The 22418-nt window shown below is 36.4% G+C and overlaps 1 protein-coding gene across 3 annotated transcripts in view; it reads right to left on the bottom strand.

Annotated features, from left to right (window-relative positions):
* sema4ab (sema domain, immunoglobulin domain (Ig), transmembrane domain (TM) and short cytoplasmic domain, (semaphorin) 4Ab) overlaps positions 1-22418 on the bottom strand; it is a 61777-nt gene that overhangs the window by 4640 nt on the left and 34719 nt on the right. For all 3 annotated transcript variants that reach the window (XM_073822254.1, XM_073822255.1, XM_073822253.1), the window contains exons 3-13: positions 15962-16122; positions 12246-12305; positions 12027-12125; positions 10760-10865; positions 5267-5389; positions 5020-5147; positions 4738-4919; positions 4520-4664; positions 3435-3624; positions 1925-2040; positions 162-322 (exon numbers count right to left, since the gene is read on the bottom strand). In XM_073822254.1, the coding sequence (XP_073678355.1) occupies positions 162-322; positions 1925-2040; positions 3435-3624; positions 4520-4664; positions 4738-4919; positions 5020-5147; positions 5267-5389; positions 10760-10865; positions 12027-12125; positions 12246-12305; positions 15962-16122 (1471 nt within the window). The remainder of the gene's footprint in view (positions 1-161; positions 323-1924; positions 2041-3434; positions 3625-4519; positions 4665-4737; positions 4920-5019; positions 5148-5266; positions 5390-10759; positions 10866-12026; positions 12126-12245; positions 12306-15961; positions 16123-22418) is intronic.

Below are 22418 nucleotides of genomic sequence, written 5' to 3' on the forward strand. Positions count from 1 at the left end.
GAAAGAAAACATTAACAACAAAGGACAGTTTATGCCCAACTATGCAGTTTTGAATGCACACGATTACCTGATGTAACCTAAACAATGCGAATGCTGAAATCTGCAATACAAGCGCATTGAACCAACTCCTGTTAATACATGTTAGGTAAAAATATGCTTACAGATGGTCACGAGAGCTTATGTCTGTGCAGAGCTTCATCACAGGGTCCCAGCCGCAGAAGGGGTCTCTGGCTAAAACACACTCAGCACAGCTCCAGTAGTACGAACAGTTGGACATGGGTACAGAAATCACTCCTTCTGAAGAGCCTATCAGCACTGCACCCTGGGACAGAGACAAATGTTTATATTTAACACTTCACACTATTTCTTGAACAGTACAATAAATGTGCAGTATCATGAGTGAATTAAATTACCATGTAAGGATAAAGCTGTACAGTGCCTTGCAAAAGTATTCATACCCCTCCATTTTTGTCACATTTTGTTTAGTTGCGGCATTATGTTAAACTGCTTTAAATTAGTTTTTCCCCACATCAATTTACACTCCATACACCATAATAATGACAAAGCAAAAACCAGATTTTGAAATTTTACAAATTTATTGAAAATAAAACACTGAAATAAGTACATTGCATAAGTATTCATACCCTTAACTCAGTACATAGTTGAAGCACCTTTACAGCCTCAAGTCTTTTTGGGTATGATGTGACAAGCTTTACACATCTGCATTTGGCAATTATCTGCCATTCTTTGCCTCACCTTTTCACCTCTCAAGCTCTGTCAGCTTGGATGGGGGCTGGAAGACATTTTCTAGAGTCCTAGTTGTTCCAATCGTCTTCCATTACGGATGATGCTTCTGTGAACCTTCAATGCAGCAGATTTTTTTCTGAACTCTTCCCTAGATCATTGCCTTAACACAAGTCTGTCACTGAGCTCTACAGGCAGTTATCTTGACCTCAGGACTTGGTTTTTGCTCTGATATGCATTTTCAGCTGTTAGACCTTTTCTGAGAGGTGTGTGTCTTTCCAAAGCATACCCATTCAAATGAATTTGCCACAGTTTAACTCCACTCGAAGTGTAGTAACATCTAGAAGCAATATGAATGCTCCTGAGCTAAATTTCGAGTGTCCCAGAAAAGGGTATGAATACTTATGCAACGGGATCTTTTCAATTTTTTATTTTTAATAAATTTGCACAAATGTTAAAAACCTATTTTTTGCTTTGCCATTATGGAGTAGGGAGTGTAGATTGATGTGGGGAAAAAAGTAATTTAAAGTAGTTTAATATAAGGCAGCAACAAAACAAAATGTGAAAAAAATGAAGGGGTATGAATAATTTTCCAAGGCACTGTAACTAGGGGCATTGTATTATATTATATTATGTTATATAGTAGTCAACATTTGAAGTGCATCAAAAAAGTTCATCAAAGTTGTCCTAAGAAAAGTACAGGTATTGTTTGGCTTTTAGAACAACTTTGACGAAAGGATTTGATCCACTTCAAATGTTGACTACTGTAGATGTGAAGTTCAAATTAAACGGTCAGTGTTGCAGGTCTAATTCAATTGCTGCAGAACACAGCTTGTGGGTCAGTAATACACAATCCTTTTGAAAACTTTTACACTTTTTCCTTTTCTTTAACAAATAATTTACAGAATTAAATAGTGAATAAAGACACAGAAAATAAAGTCTCCATCTGTCTGTCTTGAGAAGCTGGGCTCTAATTGGCTGAAAAGTAATGGGAGTGGCCTAACACACTATCTGGGTCTCATCAGTCACATGACATTTAAACCAAAAGTGAATTAGCACCCTGGGGGTCATAACCAAGGATCCTGATTTAATGTTTCAAAGAGTAAGATATTGTGTATGTAGTGACTCAATCAATTAAATACAGACACACACAGATGGTTGTTCTCTGAAGTGATGGTACCTTAGAGACTGACAGCAGGAGGTTCTTGACCAGCTGAGGTTGATTAAACACTTGGATCTCCTCAATGACATGAGCTCCATTTTTCAAGAGAACAGCTTTTTGCAGGTAGCCTGACTCTACAGTGAACACAATAAAGGTGATATAAGGGTAAAACCTCCATTAGAGGACAATTATATGAAACAGGCAAACAAACCATATATGCAATAATCTTTTGGAAAATATGGTGTGTTCTTTAGTCTAATTTGACAATCCAACAAATGCACTTCATTTTAGGTCTAAAGCTATTACTCTTATTTCAACTGCCATTAGTTCTTTTTACTTTCTTTAAATCTAGCACATTTTACTCTTATCATTAATTTTTATTGGTGTTTAGAAATATATTGTTTTCTTTTTGTTTCTATATGAAAATATCAGATAATATTTTGAATAATCTTTTTTATATGTTCAGTTTTTGAATTAATTTTAAAATGGAGTACTTTTGCAATGTGCTGTCATTTTATACATTTTTCTAAAATGTATATTTAGCTTTAAATAAAGTAGCAACTTATTTTAGTTGCAATTCCTTCTTAAGGCAAAAACATTTTTTCATGCACCTGTTAAGTTTGAGATTTTGGGATTTTTGGTTTTAAAGTGTTTTTGCAGACTAGTGGAAAGAAAACTGGTAAAAGACATTGTTAAGTGTTGTTTTTATAGCACTTTATCTATTTGTGTCAATAGATATGCATTACAACAACATTTTTTACAACATTTTTAAAGGCTGTTTTCTCAAAATGAGTTTTAAAATAAATCTCATTTTCAGTAGCACTTACACACACACCAAACTTTATATTTTTATTCCCGTCTATATCATGAAGCTTTGTACAGAGGGATTTGTTTATATATAATTTGCTTGATTACATACAACATTTTATGTCCACAAAATAGTGAAAATATATTGTTTTCTGTCTGTTCTAAATGTATTCTGAATCATGGAGATACCCAAAATTCCCTCTGTAAAAACATTAGACTCTTATATGTCAAAAAATAAATAAATAAATAAACAAGAATTTTGAAACTGACTTCATCCAGTGTTCAGAATTTTGTACTATGCTAATTTGCACATATATCATTAAATGCCTCATTTGCATATTTAAACATACCATTTTAGAAAACTTGTAATACAGTTTTTTTTTGCAATGATCAACGTAATCAATCAAATGGGTAAGGCGATAACTATTAGTTAATTTTTGTTTTTTTAAAAAATTTTATTAAATAATTATTAAAAAATTTTTTTTAAAGCTTTATCAGTTTTTCATATTTTATCTAATCTTTTTTTCTTTTTATGTAGTAGTAGTTGTGTTGTAGTTTATGTTGTGTGCAGGTAATTTAGTGTAGAACAGAAAATAAGTTCCTTCAGCTTTGCTACTGAAATGCCAAGCACCACGACACTTAAAATCATTTAAGTAGTAAAACTTCTGACAAAAGAAAAACACTTCAACTATCAGTATTAATTTAAGGCACCAATATTTACCCGTGAGCAGGTAAAGCACAGTGTAATCTCTGCCGCTTGCTCCACGGACTCTCTGAGCTGCGATATTACTGTAACTCTTATCAGGTGACACCAGTGTCAGGGCCTGATTGACCGGTGGAACACTTTTATCAGCCAGGAAGTTTTCCTTAACAAAGCGCAGCATGTTGTCTGATGCATTATGGAGCCCACACTGCAAAGATAAACAGCAGAAATTTGAATAATGGAATTTAAGAGCATAAGAAAACAGAAACATAGAATCAGGTCAAATAAAATAAAATAAACACAATATTTTAAGTATGGGGTTGGTAAGATTTGTATTTGAAATATGTCTCTAATGCAGTATATATAAACACAGTAATGTAATTCATTGATTTTAGTCTTTGTCTGAAGTCTTTTTATGGTTTAGTGATGCTAAGATTGATTTTTCAGCATCATTACTTTAGTCTTCTGGGTCATACGAGCCTTCAGAAATTATTCTATATGCTGATTTGCCTAAAAAATTTGAAATATTTTGCTATTATGTTACTTTTGTCAATTTAATGCATTCTTGCTAAATATATATGTGACTCTGAATCACAAAACTAGTTATAATGGTCAATTTTCTGAAATTGAGATTTATACATCATCTGAAATTTGAACAAATAAGCTTTCCATTGATGTATGGTTTGTTAGGATAGGAAAATATTTGTTCAGGATACCAATATTTGAAAGTCTGGAATCTGAGGGTGCAAAAAAATTAAAATACTGACAAAATCAGCTTTAAAGTTGTCCAAATGAAGTTCCTAGTAATGCATATTACTAATCAAAAATTACATTTTGGTATATTTACGGTAGGAAATTTACAAAATATCTTAATGGGAAATGATCTTTACTTAATAGCCTAATGGTACTTAATGGACCCATACAATGTATTTTTGGCTATTGCTACAAATACTACTAAGACTACAAATACTACTTAAGACTGGTTTTGTGGTCCAGGGCCACATTAATATATTAATTTCTTAAAAAAAAATCTTGCTGACTTCTGAACAGTAGGCTATACAATGCAATAAAATAGGCTGAATGGGTCTTCTCAGGACACTAACCTCTCCAGGGTTTGCCAGTTGTTCCTGTACCCTTGTGCTCCATTTTAAAGTGTCCCGATTCAGAACCTTGTAACGTCCTGTAAACACCTTTTTAATGTCTTTGAGGCTGAAAGCACACACAGCTGAGCGACCCAAGTTTACTTGCCTAAAAAGAAAAAAAAAGGTTATTTTTAAAGACAACATTACTCAGAGTAATGATTTGAAGCATGTTTCCTCACCACTGAGAAGTGAAAATCCCATAGAACAGAGTTTCGTCCTCAGATGCACCCTCTGGTGGTGGAAGGGTGACAATGTCCTGCAGGATGTTGTATGGCAGCTCGTGTTCAGCTTGACATAGTAGCTGAGCCTTGGTGAACGTAGTCCAGCGTTTTTGCAGAGTGCGCTGCCCTCCGATATCACTCTAAAAAAACGAATTAACCCCTACTTAAAACCATTTCAAATTTTTTATTTGAGCTCGATGACTCATGTTCACATGCACATGCATCAAAAACAATACTCACGGTGCAAACTTGGGCAACGCGAGACACTGTAAACTTGTCAATGAAGTCATATTCTTTTCCAATCTCACTAAAGAAGAAATAAACCTTCTCCTCACTGGGAACGTATGCTGATCTGATGAATGTAGGATCTGGAATAGTGTAGTGAATAGAAAACAATGTTAGTCAAGGGTAGACAGTAAAGCTAAATCATAATCAGTAAAATCTCTGTCACTTTGGTTTTGTGGCAGCACAAAAAAAAAGTTCTCACCTTCTAACCAACCAAGCGTATCATCCAGTTTCAGATCGACGTGGCTGCCTTCACTCAAGTGGCGTGAAATGACTGGTCGAGTTCCCCTGTAGTCTGCAACTGTTCCTGTGTATAGTTCTCCATCTGAAACATACAAAGAAACATTATGTTGTGCTAAATCACATGCTAATAAACCCAAACAGCGTTCTTTCATAACCTCAGTCATAAGTATTCATACCCTTTTCTGGGACACTCGAAATTTAGCTCAGGAGATTCATATTGCTTCTAGATGTTACTACACTTCAAGTGGAGTTAAACTGTGGCAAATTCATTTGAATGAGTATGATTTAGAAAGGCACACACCTCTCAGAAAAGGTGTAACAGCTGAAAATGCATATCAGAGCAAAAACCAAGTCCTGAGGTCAAGATAACTGCCTGTAGAGCTCAGTGACAGACTTGCATTAAGGCAATGATCCAGAGAAGAGTTCAGAAAAAAATCTGCTGCATTGAAGGTTCACAGAAGCATTATCCATAATGGAAGACGACTGGAACAACTAGGACTCTAGAAAATGTCTGCCAGCCCCCATCCAAGCTGACAGAGCTTGAGAGGTGAAAAGGTGAGGCAAAGAATGGCAGATAGTTGCCAAATGCAGATGTGCAAAGCTTGAGGCTGTAAAGGTGCTTCAACTATGTACTGAGTTAAGGGTATGAATACTTATGCAATTTACTTATTTCAGTGTTTTATTTTTAATAAATTTGTAAAATTTCAAAATCTGGTTTTTGCTTTGTCATTATTATGGTGTATGGAGTGTAAATTGATGTGGGGAAAAACTAATTTAAAGCAGTTTAACATAATGCTGCAACAAAACAAAATGTGAAAAAAAGAAGGGGTGTGAATACTTTTGCAAGGCACTGAACATTACTACAAAACTTCATTTGAAGTTGTGATAATATTCGTCAAGTTTTGGAAACTTGTAAGGACTTTTATGATTTAATATAGGTCTATGGCAAAGTAAAACTGCGAAATTGCAATTTCAGTGTTCATGCATTAAAGTGCCCCTATTATGCCTTTTCAAATATGATATTTCATGTAGTGTGTCATGTAGCTGTATGTGAACATAAACTATCTGCAAAGTTGTGACGCCGACAGTGCACTATAAATAAAGTTTTTGTCTAACAAAAAAAAGAGTCGGCTCACATTCGCCTAAACGAGTCGTCAGCAATTCGAATCTTTTTTCTGTAACGGCCACACGTCACGAGCTACACATTTGCATAATGTCCGCCCACATTCAATTTCGCGAACAACTTGCCCGCCCACAAACAGTAGGCCTACCATTTTCACGTGGATTACATCATGTCAAGAAGACGCCCTGCGCTGTGAGAGTGAATTTGTTTTATATGCCCTTCCGAAAGATGAAACTATCAAGAATGAGTGGTTAACATTAATTTTTTCAACACCTCAGCAGTCCAATGCCAATCTTGTGTTGTGTTCGCGTCATTTTACTGATGACTGCTTTTCCAATCTTGGGGAGTAACGTTACAACGCGAGATTCACCAAACGCTTGGTTTTAAAAAATGGATCAGTGCCCAGTTTATTTGGACCGGCTTGCTCCTCTGAACTTCTACCTGTAAGTATGATTAATAATTGTATTTTCTAGCGATCGTTCAAAATACGTCTTTGTGTACGTTATGGTGTGTAACAACTCCGCACATGTCTTGGTAACCGGCTAACTTGCGTTTCTGTAGTTCTGTTGTTCAGCTGTGAGTGCAATGTAGTCTAAAAAGTCTTGTGATTGATGCAGCTTGACTGTCTGTCTGCCTTATTAGTTTAAGTAATGATAATGATAAACGATGGCTTAACGCAGTGTTATGGATTGTACAGTGTTGAAGTTCACAACGTAGAGGTGTGCCCGGTTCGCTTACAAAAGCAAATTGCAAGCACTTTCCACAGTTAACATATGACACCCACTGAGAAACGTCCTGCTCCGGTCGTGCTTGCAAAACAGTTTCTTGTCGATGTGACACTTCAACAGTTTCATCGTCAGACTCCGGCTCGAATAGATAGGGTAAAATCGAGGCTATCTTTTCTATGCATTAACAGGTCTCCACAGCTGTCATTCAGTTATGCCAATGGGCGTTTCGTTTTGCGCTGTAGCGGTAGACCAATCCAAAAGGACTGCACCATCTGACTAATCACAGCGGTGAGGGCTCACTGAAAGGAGGGGTTTAGAGAGATTCTTCGAACTGCTTCAAACGAGTCGTTTACGAATCATTTAGAAACGGGGTAAAAATAAATCTAATTTTGGAGAAAACTAAAGTGTTTTTTGAACTTGCATACATGTAAACCTGTTTTAAGAGACTATTACAACAATATTAACTACCTTTAAAATGGCATAATAGGGGCACTTTAAACACTGTTGTGGCACTTTCAGCCACACATTTTTACCTCACAAAGTCAGAGAAAGACATCACGAATACAAAATGTTCCACAAAGCTAGGGGTTGTGGGCAATCTTAGCCCAAAATATTTATGCATGGGTGGACATTCAGATTGAATCAGCTGGGGTTTATGCATGGCTGATGGTGAGGTAAACGTGAAGTGAACATTCTCAGGCCTCATGTCTGAAATCACATGTCGGCCACCCAAAGTTAAGTAGATCAAGACTAGGATTTAAGACAAAGAGGATTGTGTGTCTGTTCACTGAGGTATATCTGCCTGTCTCTCTCTCGCTCACTCTACTCTTCTATACGACAAGGTTCATTTCACACCACACACATCAGTAGCCTGTAAGAGCAGAATTTGCAAAACTGCAACACCTGGGGTTGTGCTGCACTGTAACACTGCAAAGTTTGTTTTTGTGCTGTATTGGTAGCTCTCCTTTTCTCTGCCAAAACACTTTAATATTCAAACTTTTAATTTATATTTTTAAAGTGGAATTTGTTGCATGCATTCACTTTTCTACAATTTTAAGATACTAGCTTGTGTTGACAAAATGTCAGATCAAAAGCAAGTCAAGTATGGAGTGCCACATGGCTTTAATATTCGGTCCTTCATTTTTTTATTCTCTTTCCTTTTTTTACACTTCCCTTGGAGGGAGATTATCAGGTTATGTATATAGCACTCCGCTTTATATTTCCAAACCTGAGCCAGGTTAACAGAGTGTATTTGAGATTTCAAAGAGTGGTGTCTAATAATTTTTCTTGGTCTGACAAAACAGAGGTTTAGGTTAGAGGACCAAAAACCTCTGAATGTAAGGGTGTTTTCACACCTGCCTTATTTAGTTCGGTTGAATCGCACTAGAGTTCATTTTCCTTGAAGAGGTGGTCTCGGTACACTTTTAAGCGAACACTGGAGTGGTTCGTTTATGGCGAGAACATGGTCAAACAGACCCAAAAGCAAAAAAGTACTGCGCCTTTTTGGACTAATCCAGCTGCCGTAGTCAGCTGTGGTGTTCATTATGGGATGAGGACAAGTATTTGTTGACAGTTAGTGCTTTAGCAACATAGCCCCATGGTAGCTCACGGACAAACTTGGAGTTGTGAGGAGGTGCGGAGCCTCATATATTTGGTCTGATGATCATATTAGGTCCAACTTTCGAAAACTCACAAGAACACCGCAATCTTCTCATTGTTTAGCAGTTTAAACAATACGTTCAATGACACATCTGGCCAACGAGTGATGTGGATGTTGTCACATGACTGCATTTTGGTTTGTTTCAACTGGTTCGGACCAGAGCAATCAGTGTGGTGTGAAAAGGACCCAAACGGCAGAAAGATGCTACAATGTATCATTTGTTGCCCGTGGCCCGGACCAAATGAACCGAACCACAGATGTGAAAGCACCCTAAGACAATAGAATATAATCAAAGCTCCATTAATTTATAATGCAGCATGCAATATGCTAGCATTAATATCATTCACTATGCACCATTTTAAGATACTAGTTTGTCTTGATGAAATGTCAGAGTACGGAGTGCCACAGGGCTCAGTATTCGGTCCTTTACTTTTCTCTTTGTATATGTTTTCCTTGAAAGAAGATTATCATGAAACATGGCAAGTTTCCACTGTTATGTGTATAACACAGCTTTATATTTCCAAACTTAAAGTTCACTTCCAGAACAAAAATGTACAAATAATTTACATTCCCCCATTTTTCATCCAAGATGTTCACGACTTTCTTTGGTCATAAAAACACTATGTTATTTGAGGAAAACATTTCGGGTTTTCTCTCCATATAGTGGACTTCTATGGTTCCCCCAAGTTTGAACTTTCAAAATGCAGTTTAAATGCAGCATCAAAGGGCTCTATGATCCCAGCCGAGGAAGAAGGGTCTTATCTAGTGAAACGATTGGTTATTTTCTATAAAACTATCTAAATAAATAAATAAAGTACAGTTTATATATTTTTTAACCTCAAATGCTCATCTTGTCTAGCTCTGGAATGCGCATGCGAACTCTGTCTAATCCAGGTCAATATAGTTAAGAGTCTGTTGGAAGATTCCCATCTAATTTTCTCCTCCAACTTCAAAATCGTCCTACATTGCTAACCGATGGTTTCGCTAGATAAAACTCTTCCTCCTCGGCTGGGATTGTTTAGAGCCCTTTGAAGCTGCCTTTTGAAAGATCAAACTCGCAGGGCACCATAGAAGTCCACTATATGGAGAGGAATTCTGAAATGTTTTCCTCAAGAAAATTTCTTTATGACTGAAGAAATGAAGCATCTTGGGTGACAGTGGGTGAGTAAATTATCTCTAAATGTTTGTTCTGGACACAAACTTCTCCTTTAAGCCAAGTTATCAGTGTGTATCAGCGATTTCAAAAACTGGATGACTAGTAATTTCCTTCTTCACAAGTCTGACGAAACAGAGGTGTAAGTTAGAGGACCAAAAGCCTCTGAAGTCTATAAAATGGAATCAAAGCTCCATATATTCATAATGCATCATGAACTGACTTGCATGCAGTCTGCTAGCATTAACATCATTCACTACACATCATTTTAAGACACTAGTTTATGTTGATGAAATGTCAGATTAAAAACATTTATAGTACGGAGTGCCACAGGGCTCAGTATTCAGTCCTTTACTTTTCTCTTTGTATATGCTTTTCTTGAAAGAAGATTATCAGGAAACATGGCAAAAGTTTAGAGCCCTTTAACAGAATGTATCAGTGATTTCAAAAACTGGATGACTAGGAATTTCCTTCTTCACAAGTCTGACAAACAGGTGTTAGTTAGAGGACCAAAAACCTCTGAAGATAAGACAATACAATATAATCAAAGCTCCATTAATTTATAACACATCATAGAATTATACTAAACCCTCCCTCAGCTCCATCTGTCTAGATTCGCTACAGGATTTATGTAGGCAGAACTCACAATACCATGCTGCTTATGTAACCAGTGTGAATGCTTGTTACAGAAGCTGAAGTAATCACGCACACTACTTGCGTATGCTGAGTGAAACAGGCCATATGTCCTATGCAGCTTGTTATATTTATGGAAGTAGAATGATTCTTACCTACAGTTATGGCGGTATTTTTCTGGTATGGATCGTAAGGACAGCGGCCTCTACCTTCTTCAGGCTTACCACTGGCGCCTGTAGCCATTGAAAATGTCTTTGAATTCTGCAGAGGTGAGCACATAACACATATTTGCATTAACTTGAAGCAATACGATTAGGAAAAAGGCATTTTTGCATTGCTGACTGTTCAGATGTGACCTAAAGAGACACTGAGAAAATTAATAAAATCCTTCACAGGCTTTGGCGGCTTCATTCAGGAGACGTGCTATTTTGCACGCACATGTCCCATGAAACACGCACACAGTTCATCTTCCTCTCACACTCATGAAAGCAGGGAGTAAGGAAGCAGCATTAAGACTGAGGGTTTGCATGACAGGATCACAGAATGTTCACTGGCATGTGAAGGACAGTCACGCAAATTTCCATCTTTAAAGTGTATATTACCACAAAAGAACTGAACAAACCAAAAACTTATACCGCAGGGTTATGCAATATCCTAACATGTCATATGACATGACTTATGACTGAGGCTAAAATTCATTGCACACTTCATCAGAAATTTTCAAGTTAAAAAATAAATACGACCTCACTTTGTTTAAATCACATTTACACACTGCCGTCCATCATAAAAAAAATTCGGATGGGGTTCGATTTTCTGTTTTTCGAATCTGTAGCATTTTCATAGGAAAGGAAAAACAAACGCATACAAAAAATTTGGACTCAGTGTGCAACGACCTTAAGGCTGTAGTCTCAAGCTTCACTTAATTTAAGGGACACTACATTACACTACTACTTAACATGGGCCCTTAAACAGTAGAGCTGCCTTTTCACCATCTCCGACATGCATTGCATTTTGCCGCCTAGTTGAAGTTGCAGAGTACTTTTGAACTATATATGAAGCAACCTTTACCACTGACACATTAAAAAAAAAATCTAAGGTTAATCAATGTAAATAATTGTGCAATTGTTTATTCAGAAATAATTATTCATAACCACCCATTTTATAGAAATACTGTTCATTAATGTTTTCAGGCAAAAAAGTCCTGTTAATTTTCTCCTCACACAAAATGTTTTGATTAGAACACATAATATCTGTTCTGGCGGCTGCATATGAATTCAGAGCTCCACACAGCTTCTGTACAACTGGAAATCATATTAATGACTTCCGGTCTATCATTTTATATTCACAGAGAGTGAAAAGGCAGCTTACTTTGAGTAAACTGAGGGCAAAAAGAGAGAAAAAGCTGGACACTGTCTGCCTTACGATGTAGATGCAGCGGGGGCTGAAGGCAAATGTTCCACAGGCGTACATATGGGTGGAGTTCAGCACTTGCAAAACCCTCACAAAGTTATGACAATCCATCTGAGGGTGGAAAGGGGAGGTTTGGTTAAAGGGCAGATGATGATGACAGATATTTGCAGTTCAACATAAGGGTCAAAAAGGTCCAATCATTCAGCACTGAAAGTGTTTGGTTTCCAATACCTTCATTTTGCCTTTCACGGTACAGTCATCAAGGTCTTTTTCGGATGGAGACCATCCCATCTGAAATTTGAGTATGAAAACAGGGTCAGCTTAAACACATACATATATCATGGCTCAAAGAAAGATGATATTTATTTGAAATCTTACTAAACTGTTGCAAGAAAACAAACATTAACAACAATATATAAATGCAAACTCATACGAATCATTAGTTCACTTAAATTGTCAGAGTACACCGATTACTTAAGCTGAACCCTGGGTATTAAGACTTGCATGGCTTAATATAGCATAACTTATGTCTCTTACTGAAATATGTAGAAGAAAACGCCTGAAAGGCAAAAAATTTGGACTTTGGGGGTGCCATTATTGCAATGATGTGAAATGATTGCACTGATACGATGACCACAGCTACTGAAAAAGCTTACATGTGGCGACTGATATATAAACGTAGGCTTAAACCAAATGCAGTACCATTCATTTTTCCCCAAAAGTAGTCTAAACACCCCTGGATATCATAAGCGTCGGCATGTTTACATCCTGCCAGGATGGCATCTAGCATTTCTTGTCTCTGCCGTTTGTAAGCTCTTTCAGTAGCTGTGGTCTACTAAAAGCTATTTACCTAAAAGTTATTATTCATCTATAGGCATTTTCATATCACTTATCAATAAAAAAGCAGTGAAGATTTAGATCACTTCTCTTGTTGCCCTTCAACTGAAAATTTCAAACAAAAGCTGCACAATGTGACATTCACATCAGTATTTCATTCGCACAGTTGTGTTTCGTTGAAAATAACAACTAAAAGTAGCGTCAGTAGATTAGTGAGTGCAACCATTTCACAGCATCAAAATAATGGCACCAGAGTCCAAAATATGTATAAAATGATGTGGTAATAACGTAACTATGTTACCACATTGTTACGTTATTACCACATAATTTTTTACATATAGCGTAAATAACTTAAGCTTAAATAACGTACATTTTTCTTGAATTTTCTACTACATATTTAGTAAGCTTTAGTAAGAGACTTAATTTACATTATATTAGTGTCTTAACATCCAGGGTTCACTTTAAAACAAACAAAAGTTACAAATAAAATAAAATAAAAATCAGGGAAAAAAGTTAATATTTATTGGCAATATTATTTTGTGATCAGCTTAATCTAATCAAGCAATAAGATACAAAGGGTCTCACAAAATTAGGGCTACATGATTAATTGAAGATGACTCCCACGCAGGGTCCGAAATTAACACTCGCCACTCGCCAAATGCGAGCAAATTCTCTGTCTGGCGAGTTAAATTTAAAGCGCCATCCGCCACATGGCGAGTAAATCTTTTCACCAGTAATGTTGATCAGTATCAGTCTCACGGATCTCTGTGATGCTCCCCCGATCGGGCCAATGCTGCCTTGTCACTAAAGTTTAATTTGCCGTGCGCAAATACAGTCTAATGGTGCGTTCACACCGAAAGCCAAACGAATATGTGCATCGCGTCACTCGCTGTAGTTTTTCCCGTCACTAGCGCGAATAACAAGAAGGCGCGATCAACCATGGCAGAGATAAATACGATCGCTGCTTTGTACCTGTTGTGTAAGTCCTAAATACACCAGAAAGCCAAATGCCGACGTGTCTGGGTTCACAGCACAGTAATGTATCACAGATATATCTCAAGAATTCTTCTATAAACGAAGTGTAGAGAGAGTGTAAATAAGAGATTGATCTTGCGGTACAGAGAGCGTCGTTGATTATAATAGAGCTTTGTGATATCGGAAACTAAGATGAGTGACAGCTTTTAATATTTTTTATGGGAGTTTGTAAATGAGATATTGATTTAATACAGCAGTTAAATAAACAAGAAGTTATTATTAAGTGACTTACATTGTCTGACAATAACACTATGGCTGATTTTCCGTCGTCAAAATTATTCTGGTCCAAGTCACACTGCTGTGTTTGATTGTAGATGTGCAACGGCTCTGCGCGTCTCCATTCAAACACAGCGGTGTTTCGTTTATAAGTGAACATGTGTTTTTAAACGAATCTGGTGAAATGATTCAATTTCCCATTCATAAAGAGAGTCACTTGCTTTATTCTTGAATGAACCATGCATTCAAACGAATCAAATGAATATGATTCAGTGATCAATTTCAGTTTCGTGTCGCCACCTGCTGGCATATATTTTTAGTTATTGAAATCTTAAATACTTCTTTAATTCTTTAAATTATCAATTGTATTTAAAGAAAAGTTATGCTGAATAAAAAGTATATGTATAGTTATATTTGGCTTTTGACACATTTAAAATATGTGGCTAAGAAATAAATATTAACTTTTTTTTTTCTTTTTGGTGGGGCCAGTAAAAATTTTGGCAGGGCAAGTAAAAATCTGAACCACTGGCCCAATCAGGCCAGTAGAAAAATTCCTTAGCGTTGAACCCTGCTGTGGCACAAAGACTGCGTCAGAAGCAGGAGGCCAGATTTCATGGACAAAGAAAACAAGTAGTCTGACTAGATCAGATAGTTCGTTAAAAATATTTCCAAGTTATAATAAAAAATCTAAAATGACCAAAAAGTTGTTTTTCTTATTGATGTTTTAATTGTCACTCCTCTCTGTCCGGAGCACACATAATATACAGAATAATGTGCTTTGGATATATCTGTGTTAAATCGTTCAGAATTTTGGCAGGTAAAAAATAAGTTTGGCCGGTTGATTTTTTAATCCACCGGCCAGCTTGGTCGGTGTGTCAAAAACTTAATTTCGGTCCCTGCTCCCACGTGCCAGTAATTTTGTGATTTTGTCAGTAATCAGTTTGTTCTGTAATCAGTAGTAAATCTCCAGCATATGCTTTCAGATAGAGCAGCATTTACAACACAGAGCTGTAGTTCACTAACAAGCTATGCAATATCGCGTTGATTGTTGCAGATGATTGACAAAGCTATCGTTCCGTGAAAATGACAATGAGTTTGCGTAGCTTCTCAGTGAACTATGGTTCTGTGTAATAAATTCTGCTACATCTGAAAGTACGTAAAAACATGTTTTTACTCCAAACTCACTTCATAACTTCAGTCGAGTGTTTGAAGTAAATCCTTCTGTGAGATGTGGCTTCTTACACAGAATAAGCCATACAAATTTCACAGTATCCTCAGCAGTGATATACTGTAGTTAAAAAAATTCTGAGAAAAACTAATCATATATTGTAGTAGTCTAGTGTTTATTAGTCACATTGAATCAATAAAAGCACTGAAATCTTCTGTTTATTCAGCTGAAGCGAGAGGTATTTCCTGGGTTTCATCTTCAAGGCATATTTAGAGTTTTTTCGTGTCTCTTGCCATCAGATGGAGATCTACAACTGATCACAGAACCGTGCTTCACTGAAAGATACGCATGACAATTGCAGCTTTTGCTTAATTGCAATTTCAATTATGATTTATTGTGGAGCCCTAAATACAATCATGAATAAAGTGTTTTATTGCTTACATAAAATATGTAAAATACCACATACATAGTATGCAACAGTATATAAATTAAAACACTCAAATTCCCTGGCATAACAGAAAGTTGCTATGCAACATAATGATTTGCTATGGAAGCTGTTACTATACTGTGAAATATGAGACGACTTGAATGCTGTATTGCCCAAAAAGCATTCAGAGAGTATGTGCTGACAATGACATAGTGGATTTCTCTTATATCCGTTAGTGATGCACTAAATCAAAATCCCACTGACCTTCTCCTTCATGGTCATGGCATCAGTCTGACTGACATCGATTGAGAGAACGGCATCACGTGCTCCGACAAATAAAGTGTCCTCGTTGTCACTAAGCAACAGCGTGGTGGTGTTGTAAACATCAGGGTTTGTGAAGACACTGAAAGAACGACCTGGACTACCTGTGACACAGCAGAAAAGAAAAAGAACTGTTAAACAGAAAAATAAATCGCAAATTACAGTCTTATTGTACAGACCAATTAGAGGTTTGTAAACATTTGGGATGCGTGCATCATGGTTGCAGAAAACCTGGGAGAGATAGCATTCATGGCTAGAGAATTACATGGATATGTTGCAAAATAGTTTGATTTAAAAAAAAAAAAGAAAGATTATAAATTGTATTGATTTGATTTTCAAAATGTTTTCTGCTTATTACAAGAGCTTGTCACCCAGTGATAAGCACTGTTATTCAATGAAATTGACGTTATATAGTGGGATAGTCGTACAGATCAGAAACAGATGAGCTAAATCACATCAGAATTAAGAGATATAAACTATAAAATGTTAAGTAATAGGTTTAAATAATATTGCATGCTGTAACTGTAGGGCTAATACAATACAACCCCTATGAACAGCGTAGTATGTGAATATTATGTGGACCTATTGTTTAAATAAAATTTATGCTTAAAAGTAGAGTAATCATAGCAGTTTTACCAACAGTATGTCCGTTTTAACATCTGAAATTAGCTTCAAATGACATCTTTGATGACAGTATTCTATAAAAATTATTTGCATTCTGATTTTGACATCAAAAGGCACAAAAATAATTTTTCACTTACTCCATAGATTTTACCCATTCACCTCTACTTGTTATCAGGGCTTTTCTGCAACCACTGTGCGCACGTAGCTGCTAGTAACATAAACTGTGACGTCTACTCTAAATTGGTCTATAGTTACCACTAATTACTTTTATTTGAACAATGCAATGCACAGACCCTATTATTTATCCTAATTAAATGTCCATTATAAGGCCTGATGTTTTAAATGCAATTATTGTGAGGTGATTTAAAACCCAGATGATTCTTCACTCTGATGTTAAAAGATCAAAAGCAGTCAATTTAATCCAAATTGTTCAAAATGACTCTCAATTACTGTAGTTATGACCACAGGAATCTATAACAGCAGTAAACGTTTAGTACTATTAGAGTACTTCAAGCAAAACAGCTACATTTGATAAATATACAATGACTTTACTCTGGAATTATTGCATTTTTCCAAGCATAGCAATGTGGCTTTGATGTCAGCTGATGTAAAATATGACAAGTGTCACATTAAATTTGTCTAAACTGCTGGTTTACTAAGAAGAAACCATCAGATTATGTATTATAAACAAACACTGAGACAGCAATAATGAAAGAAACTAGGATAAAATCACTGACACCAGGGGGCAGCCAAACCTCCACAAAACAAGTGGTTATTAATTGTGGGGGAAAAAAACACTCATTAAAATCAGGCCCTGTTTTGGTGAGAATTTGCAGGTGTTTTTGATGGAGAGATTAGTTTATTAAGCACAAATAACAACTTCTTGTATCAAATGGGGTTGAGATACAAGCTGACATGTACATTGTGGGATTGAGGTTTGTTCTATGAGCAACAATAATAGTGATTGACTACTTATGAAATGTGAAAGACAAAAGTAATTGATTATGGTTTTGTTTCAGCATAAAAAACTTGCTTTAAACCTCAATTCTAATGAGGAAGTCAATCACCTCAGATGAAAGACGATGTAATTTCCAAGAAGTCTATTTGTGAAGCGTGCAAAGACAACAGCGACTTCCTGTTCATTCTTTATAGGTTATATAGAGCATGTCATAAACGCCAGTCGTGCTTTTGCATGACTTTTATTAGACTTACACTATTGCAGTGGCTTTTTTAACCAGGTGAGTGGTTCACCTCAGGTTTGATGCATGTGTGTGAATTTAAATGTGGTTGCTACTGTTTTTCTCAGAGCTTCAAACCCGTCCATAGCAGCCAATAACAGGTTTCTGCAACATGATCTTCCCATGAAAACCACATTAGATACATCTCAGCTCAATCATGCTCAGTCTAGACTAAGATAAAATGGTTTAAGCTGAAAAGTGACGCCCAGCTTCTGCGACTGATCAAGACCAGTGATCTCTTTAACACGCACACAAACACTGTATTATAAAAATAACAGATAACAACAACAATGCACAGCTTTGACAGAAGAAGAGTGAGGACGGAACTAAATACGAAGGTTGCTGCATGCATTATTGATTGTGTTTTAATTTGGTTTAATAGGCTAAAAAACAAACACACAGCATAACACGTGCCACAAGGATATCTGGCATGATCTACATGCAAAAACCTGCATGCATGCAGATTGTAACATTGTGCATGGTTTGAACATGAGTTTGGATAAAAATATGTACACGACTGAGTTTTTCAAAGTCTCTTATGCTCACCAAAGCTGCATTTATTTGAGCAAATATACAGTAAAAACACTAATATTATTACCATATAAAATAACTATTTTCTATCGTAATATATTGTAAAATGTTATTTATTTCTGATGCAAAGCTGAATTTTCTACATCATTACTCCAGGCTTCATTGCCACATGATCCTTCAGAAATCATTCCAATATACTGATTTGGTTATGATACTTTTTTTAAGATTATTTGATGACGGAATGTTCTAAAGAACAGCTTTAAAATAAACAGAATTTTGTAACATTCTAAATGTCTTAACTGTCACTTTTGATCAATTTAATGCAATCTTGCTGAACAAAGCTTTAATTTTACCTGACACACTGTATCCATATACCGAGTTTTATGCAAAGTTCAAAAGCGTGCACAGCTTATGCAAAACAGTAACGCCAGCTCTCAATTTAGTTTCATTTTAACTGATTACATGGAACTTTGTTAATATTTAAAACAAGATAAACTGATCAAGAGCCAAAATAAACGTATGGATCTCAGAATAAACAGCTATGCTTAATGTTCTCAAGAACTGAAACTCCATGCGGTTTAGTTAACAATGAAAACCTAAATACCATTTCTAAAAATGATGTATCAATAGATAACTAGGTAAAGCTTACTTCTACAAATAGAGTGACTGTTTCTCTGTTAGCATCCCTCACTACAGTATGTCAGCTCTTGAACAGGAAGTTTGCTTGGGTCTAATATGAGCATAGTTCAATACCTGAACAGAGAACAACAAACCACAGAGTTGGTTGGAGAAGAGACAATAAAGCAACACTAACAGCTTTAGAAAGTGTTTCTTTTCCAATCCTTTTATGCATCAAATTAATGAATAAATAGCAAATGTAAAATGTAACCTCATCTTTATTTCTGTATGAAATGGCTAAAGAATGCTATAAAATCTTTGGTTTTTCAGCATTTTTGTGTATTTGAACCCTTTCCAACAATGACTGTATGATTTTAAGATCCATCTTATCACACTGAGGACAACTGAGAGACTAATATGTAACTAATATAACAACTATTGCAGAAGGTTCGAATGCTCATTGATGCTCCAGAAGGGAAAACGATGCATTAAGAGCTGGGGATGAAAACTTTGAATTTGAAGATTAGGGTAAATGTAACTTATTTGGCCTTCTTCGAAGATGTATCTTCTGTAGCTTCTAAAGGGCAATACTAAACCGAAAAATAACAAAAAACAAAAACAAAAAAACATGACATTAAGGCAAAATAAGAAAAAATGTACACATCTTCATTCTGTTCAAAAGTTTTTACCCCCCACCCGGCTCTTAATGCGTAGTTTTTCTTCTGGAGCATCAGTGAGTGTTTGACCCTTCTGTAATAGCTGTATATGAGTCCCTCAGTTGTCCTCAGTGTGAAAAGATGGATCTCAAAATCATACGGTCATTGTTGGAAAGAGTTCAAATACACAAAAATGCTGAAACGCAAAAGAATTTGTGGGATCTGAGGGTTTTTCTGAAGAACAGCAGCAGTTTAACAAACAAGGGACTCGTGAACAACTATCACTAAACAAAAAACAGCTGTGGATCATTCAGGTAACAACACAGTATTAAGAATCAAGTGTTTGTAAATTTTTGAACGGGGTGATTTTTATTAATTAAACTATTATCTTGTCATGTGGACTATATGCAAACATCTTTTATGTGAAATATCTTATTCAGGTCAGTATTAAATAAAAAATAGCATGCATTTTGTATGATCCCTCTTATTTAGGTCAAATAATTAACATTTTGCAGAATCTGCAAGGTGTATGTAAACTTTTAAAATACTTCTATACTGAAAATACGGAAAGCTGGGGTAAGAAGGTGAGCTGGCGTTACGCAACTATTTCACATCTGAAAAGCTCCTGCCAATGCTTACAGAAACACACACCACTATCCGGGTGTTTGGAAAAGCACCGACAGCAAGGATAGTGAGGTCATAAAAGAAGCTGTACAACAAAGCAAGCTTATTAACTTCTAAGTCACATTAAAATCAACACATTTTTTCCCTAACCACAGTTCTGCCGAGACCACGTGAACGCCTTCTCCGCTTGCTGTCACGACCCTGAGATGAAAACACTGGGCTCCGTGGGGAGGCTAATCCTAAAGCTGAGCCGCAGCATACCAGCTGTCTTCTCCAAACAAAACTATGAGCGAGAAAAACGTCAGCACTGTGCTTTCCCTCCTCCTTCTCCTCCGCCCATTTGGACTTTATATCATTTACAAGACAAATGGCCACTTCTGTATAACTGTAGCTTCACAGAAATCTCTGCATATTTCCAGAGCATTCGCACATCAACAATTACAGTGTAATTCTGAGCGTTTCATAACATGTTTAAAAGCACAGATTTAAGACAGATTTTCACCAAAATCAGTTGAGGAAATGTCTGCAAATGTCATTCCGGCCATAATAAGCAATCTGCTCAAAAGCTTTATTAACAAAGGACATATACTGTCTTTAAACATGTTTAATGTTCTAGTAGCAGAAAGAGGAACTTTCAAGAAAATCTAATACTGGTTGTATTAGAAGCATGTAACGGTGATTGTGGCCTCTTAAGCGCTTCACGGAACTAAAGTCCTCTAATTTCTCGTCTGAGCCGCTGTCTTGTTAGTGAGGCCTGTAAAGAATGTGGATCTGACAGTCAGCACGCGGCTGTGAAATTATGCAACCCCAGGGTACGTTCTTTCAGAAGAGACCAGAGAAATTTAAGGGGAGACACTGCAGGCAAAAATACAGATTTTGGGCTTTTTACTTTTTCATAACGGGTTTTTACTAGTGCAAAGAAAACACCCCAAAGACACTGTTAAGTGTTTCTTTTATTGCACTTTATCTATTTGTGTCAATAGATTTCAATTACAATCCGTATTTTTAAAGGCTGTTTTCTCAAAATGAGTTTTTTCTCCTACACTGAGCCATAAATCTCTACTTCAGTAGCACTCACACACACTAAACTTTACATTTTTATTCCTGTCTATTTCCTGAAGGTTTCTACAGAGGGATTTGTTCATGTACAATTAGCTTGATTTTATACAAGATTTCACATGGTTTTCTGTCTGAGCATTTGAGGTTAAAATGTATAGAAATTGTAATTTTTGTTAGAAAATAACTGATCGTTTTGCTAGATAAGACCCTTATTTCCTTGGCTGTGATCGTTTAGAGCCTTTTGAAGCTGCACTTTGGAAGTTCAAACTCAGGGGACCACAGAAGTCCATTATATGGAGAGAAATCCTGAAATGTTTTCCTCAAAAAACATAATTTCCTTACGACTGAAGAAAGAAAGAAAGAAAGACATGAACATCTTGGATGACAAGGGGGTGAGAACATTATCTGTAAATTTTTGTTCTGAAAGTGAACTACTCCTTTCATGAGTGCTTCAGTTCTTTTTGTTTCGTCTTTTTAAACAAAAAGTTAAAAACCTTTAAAAATGTCTTATAAAGTAAATCGTCCCCAGATCAGCCCTCCACAAAGCAAGTAAATCAACTGCATGTGTGATTTTATGTCCATGCAAGGTGATTAAATAATGTCTATCATTAGCCATTGGCTAATATCTTGTTAAAGGAGAACTCCGGTGTGATTTTGACCTAAAGTGTATTGAATCATGATACCGAGTGTAAACGTACCTTGCATATCTCATCTCGTCTTGTCCACTGCTGTCCGAAATCTGGGGTCAGTTAGCCGATGCTCACAACAGCTTGTCAATGATATTCAATCGGGCATCGAAGGAGCCATGTAAATAAATCACCGTTTTACGCCATTTACGAGGCACAAAGTAGCTCCAGACTTCATTGGTAGACTTCCAAGGGCCCTGACATTTAAAACGAGACATTGAGAACTTAGAAAAAGCACCGGTAGTTTATTTACAAGTAGATTTATACAGACAGTAACCGCAAGAAGTTTAGCGGCCGCCGCCATCTTAAATGTAGTCACGATAAGTCGAGTGTCGATCACCAAGGAATTTATCAGCTTATCAAC

This window comes from Garra rufa, chromosome 17, assembly GCF_049309525.1.
Source record: "Garra rufa chromosome 17, GarRuf1.0, whole genome shotgun sequence".
NCBI classification, from domain to species: domain Eukaryota; kingdom Metazoa; phylum Chordata; class Actinopteri; order Cypriniformes; family Cyprinidae; genus Garra; species Garra rufa.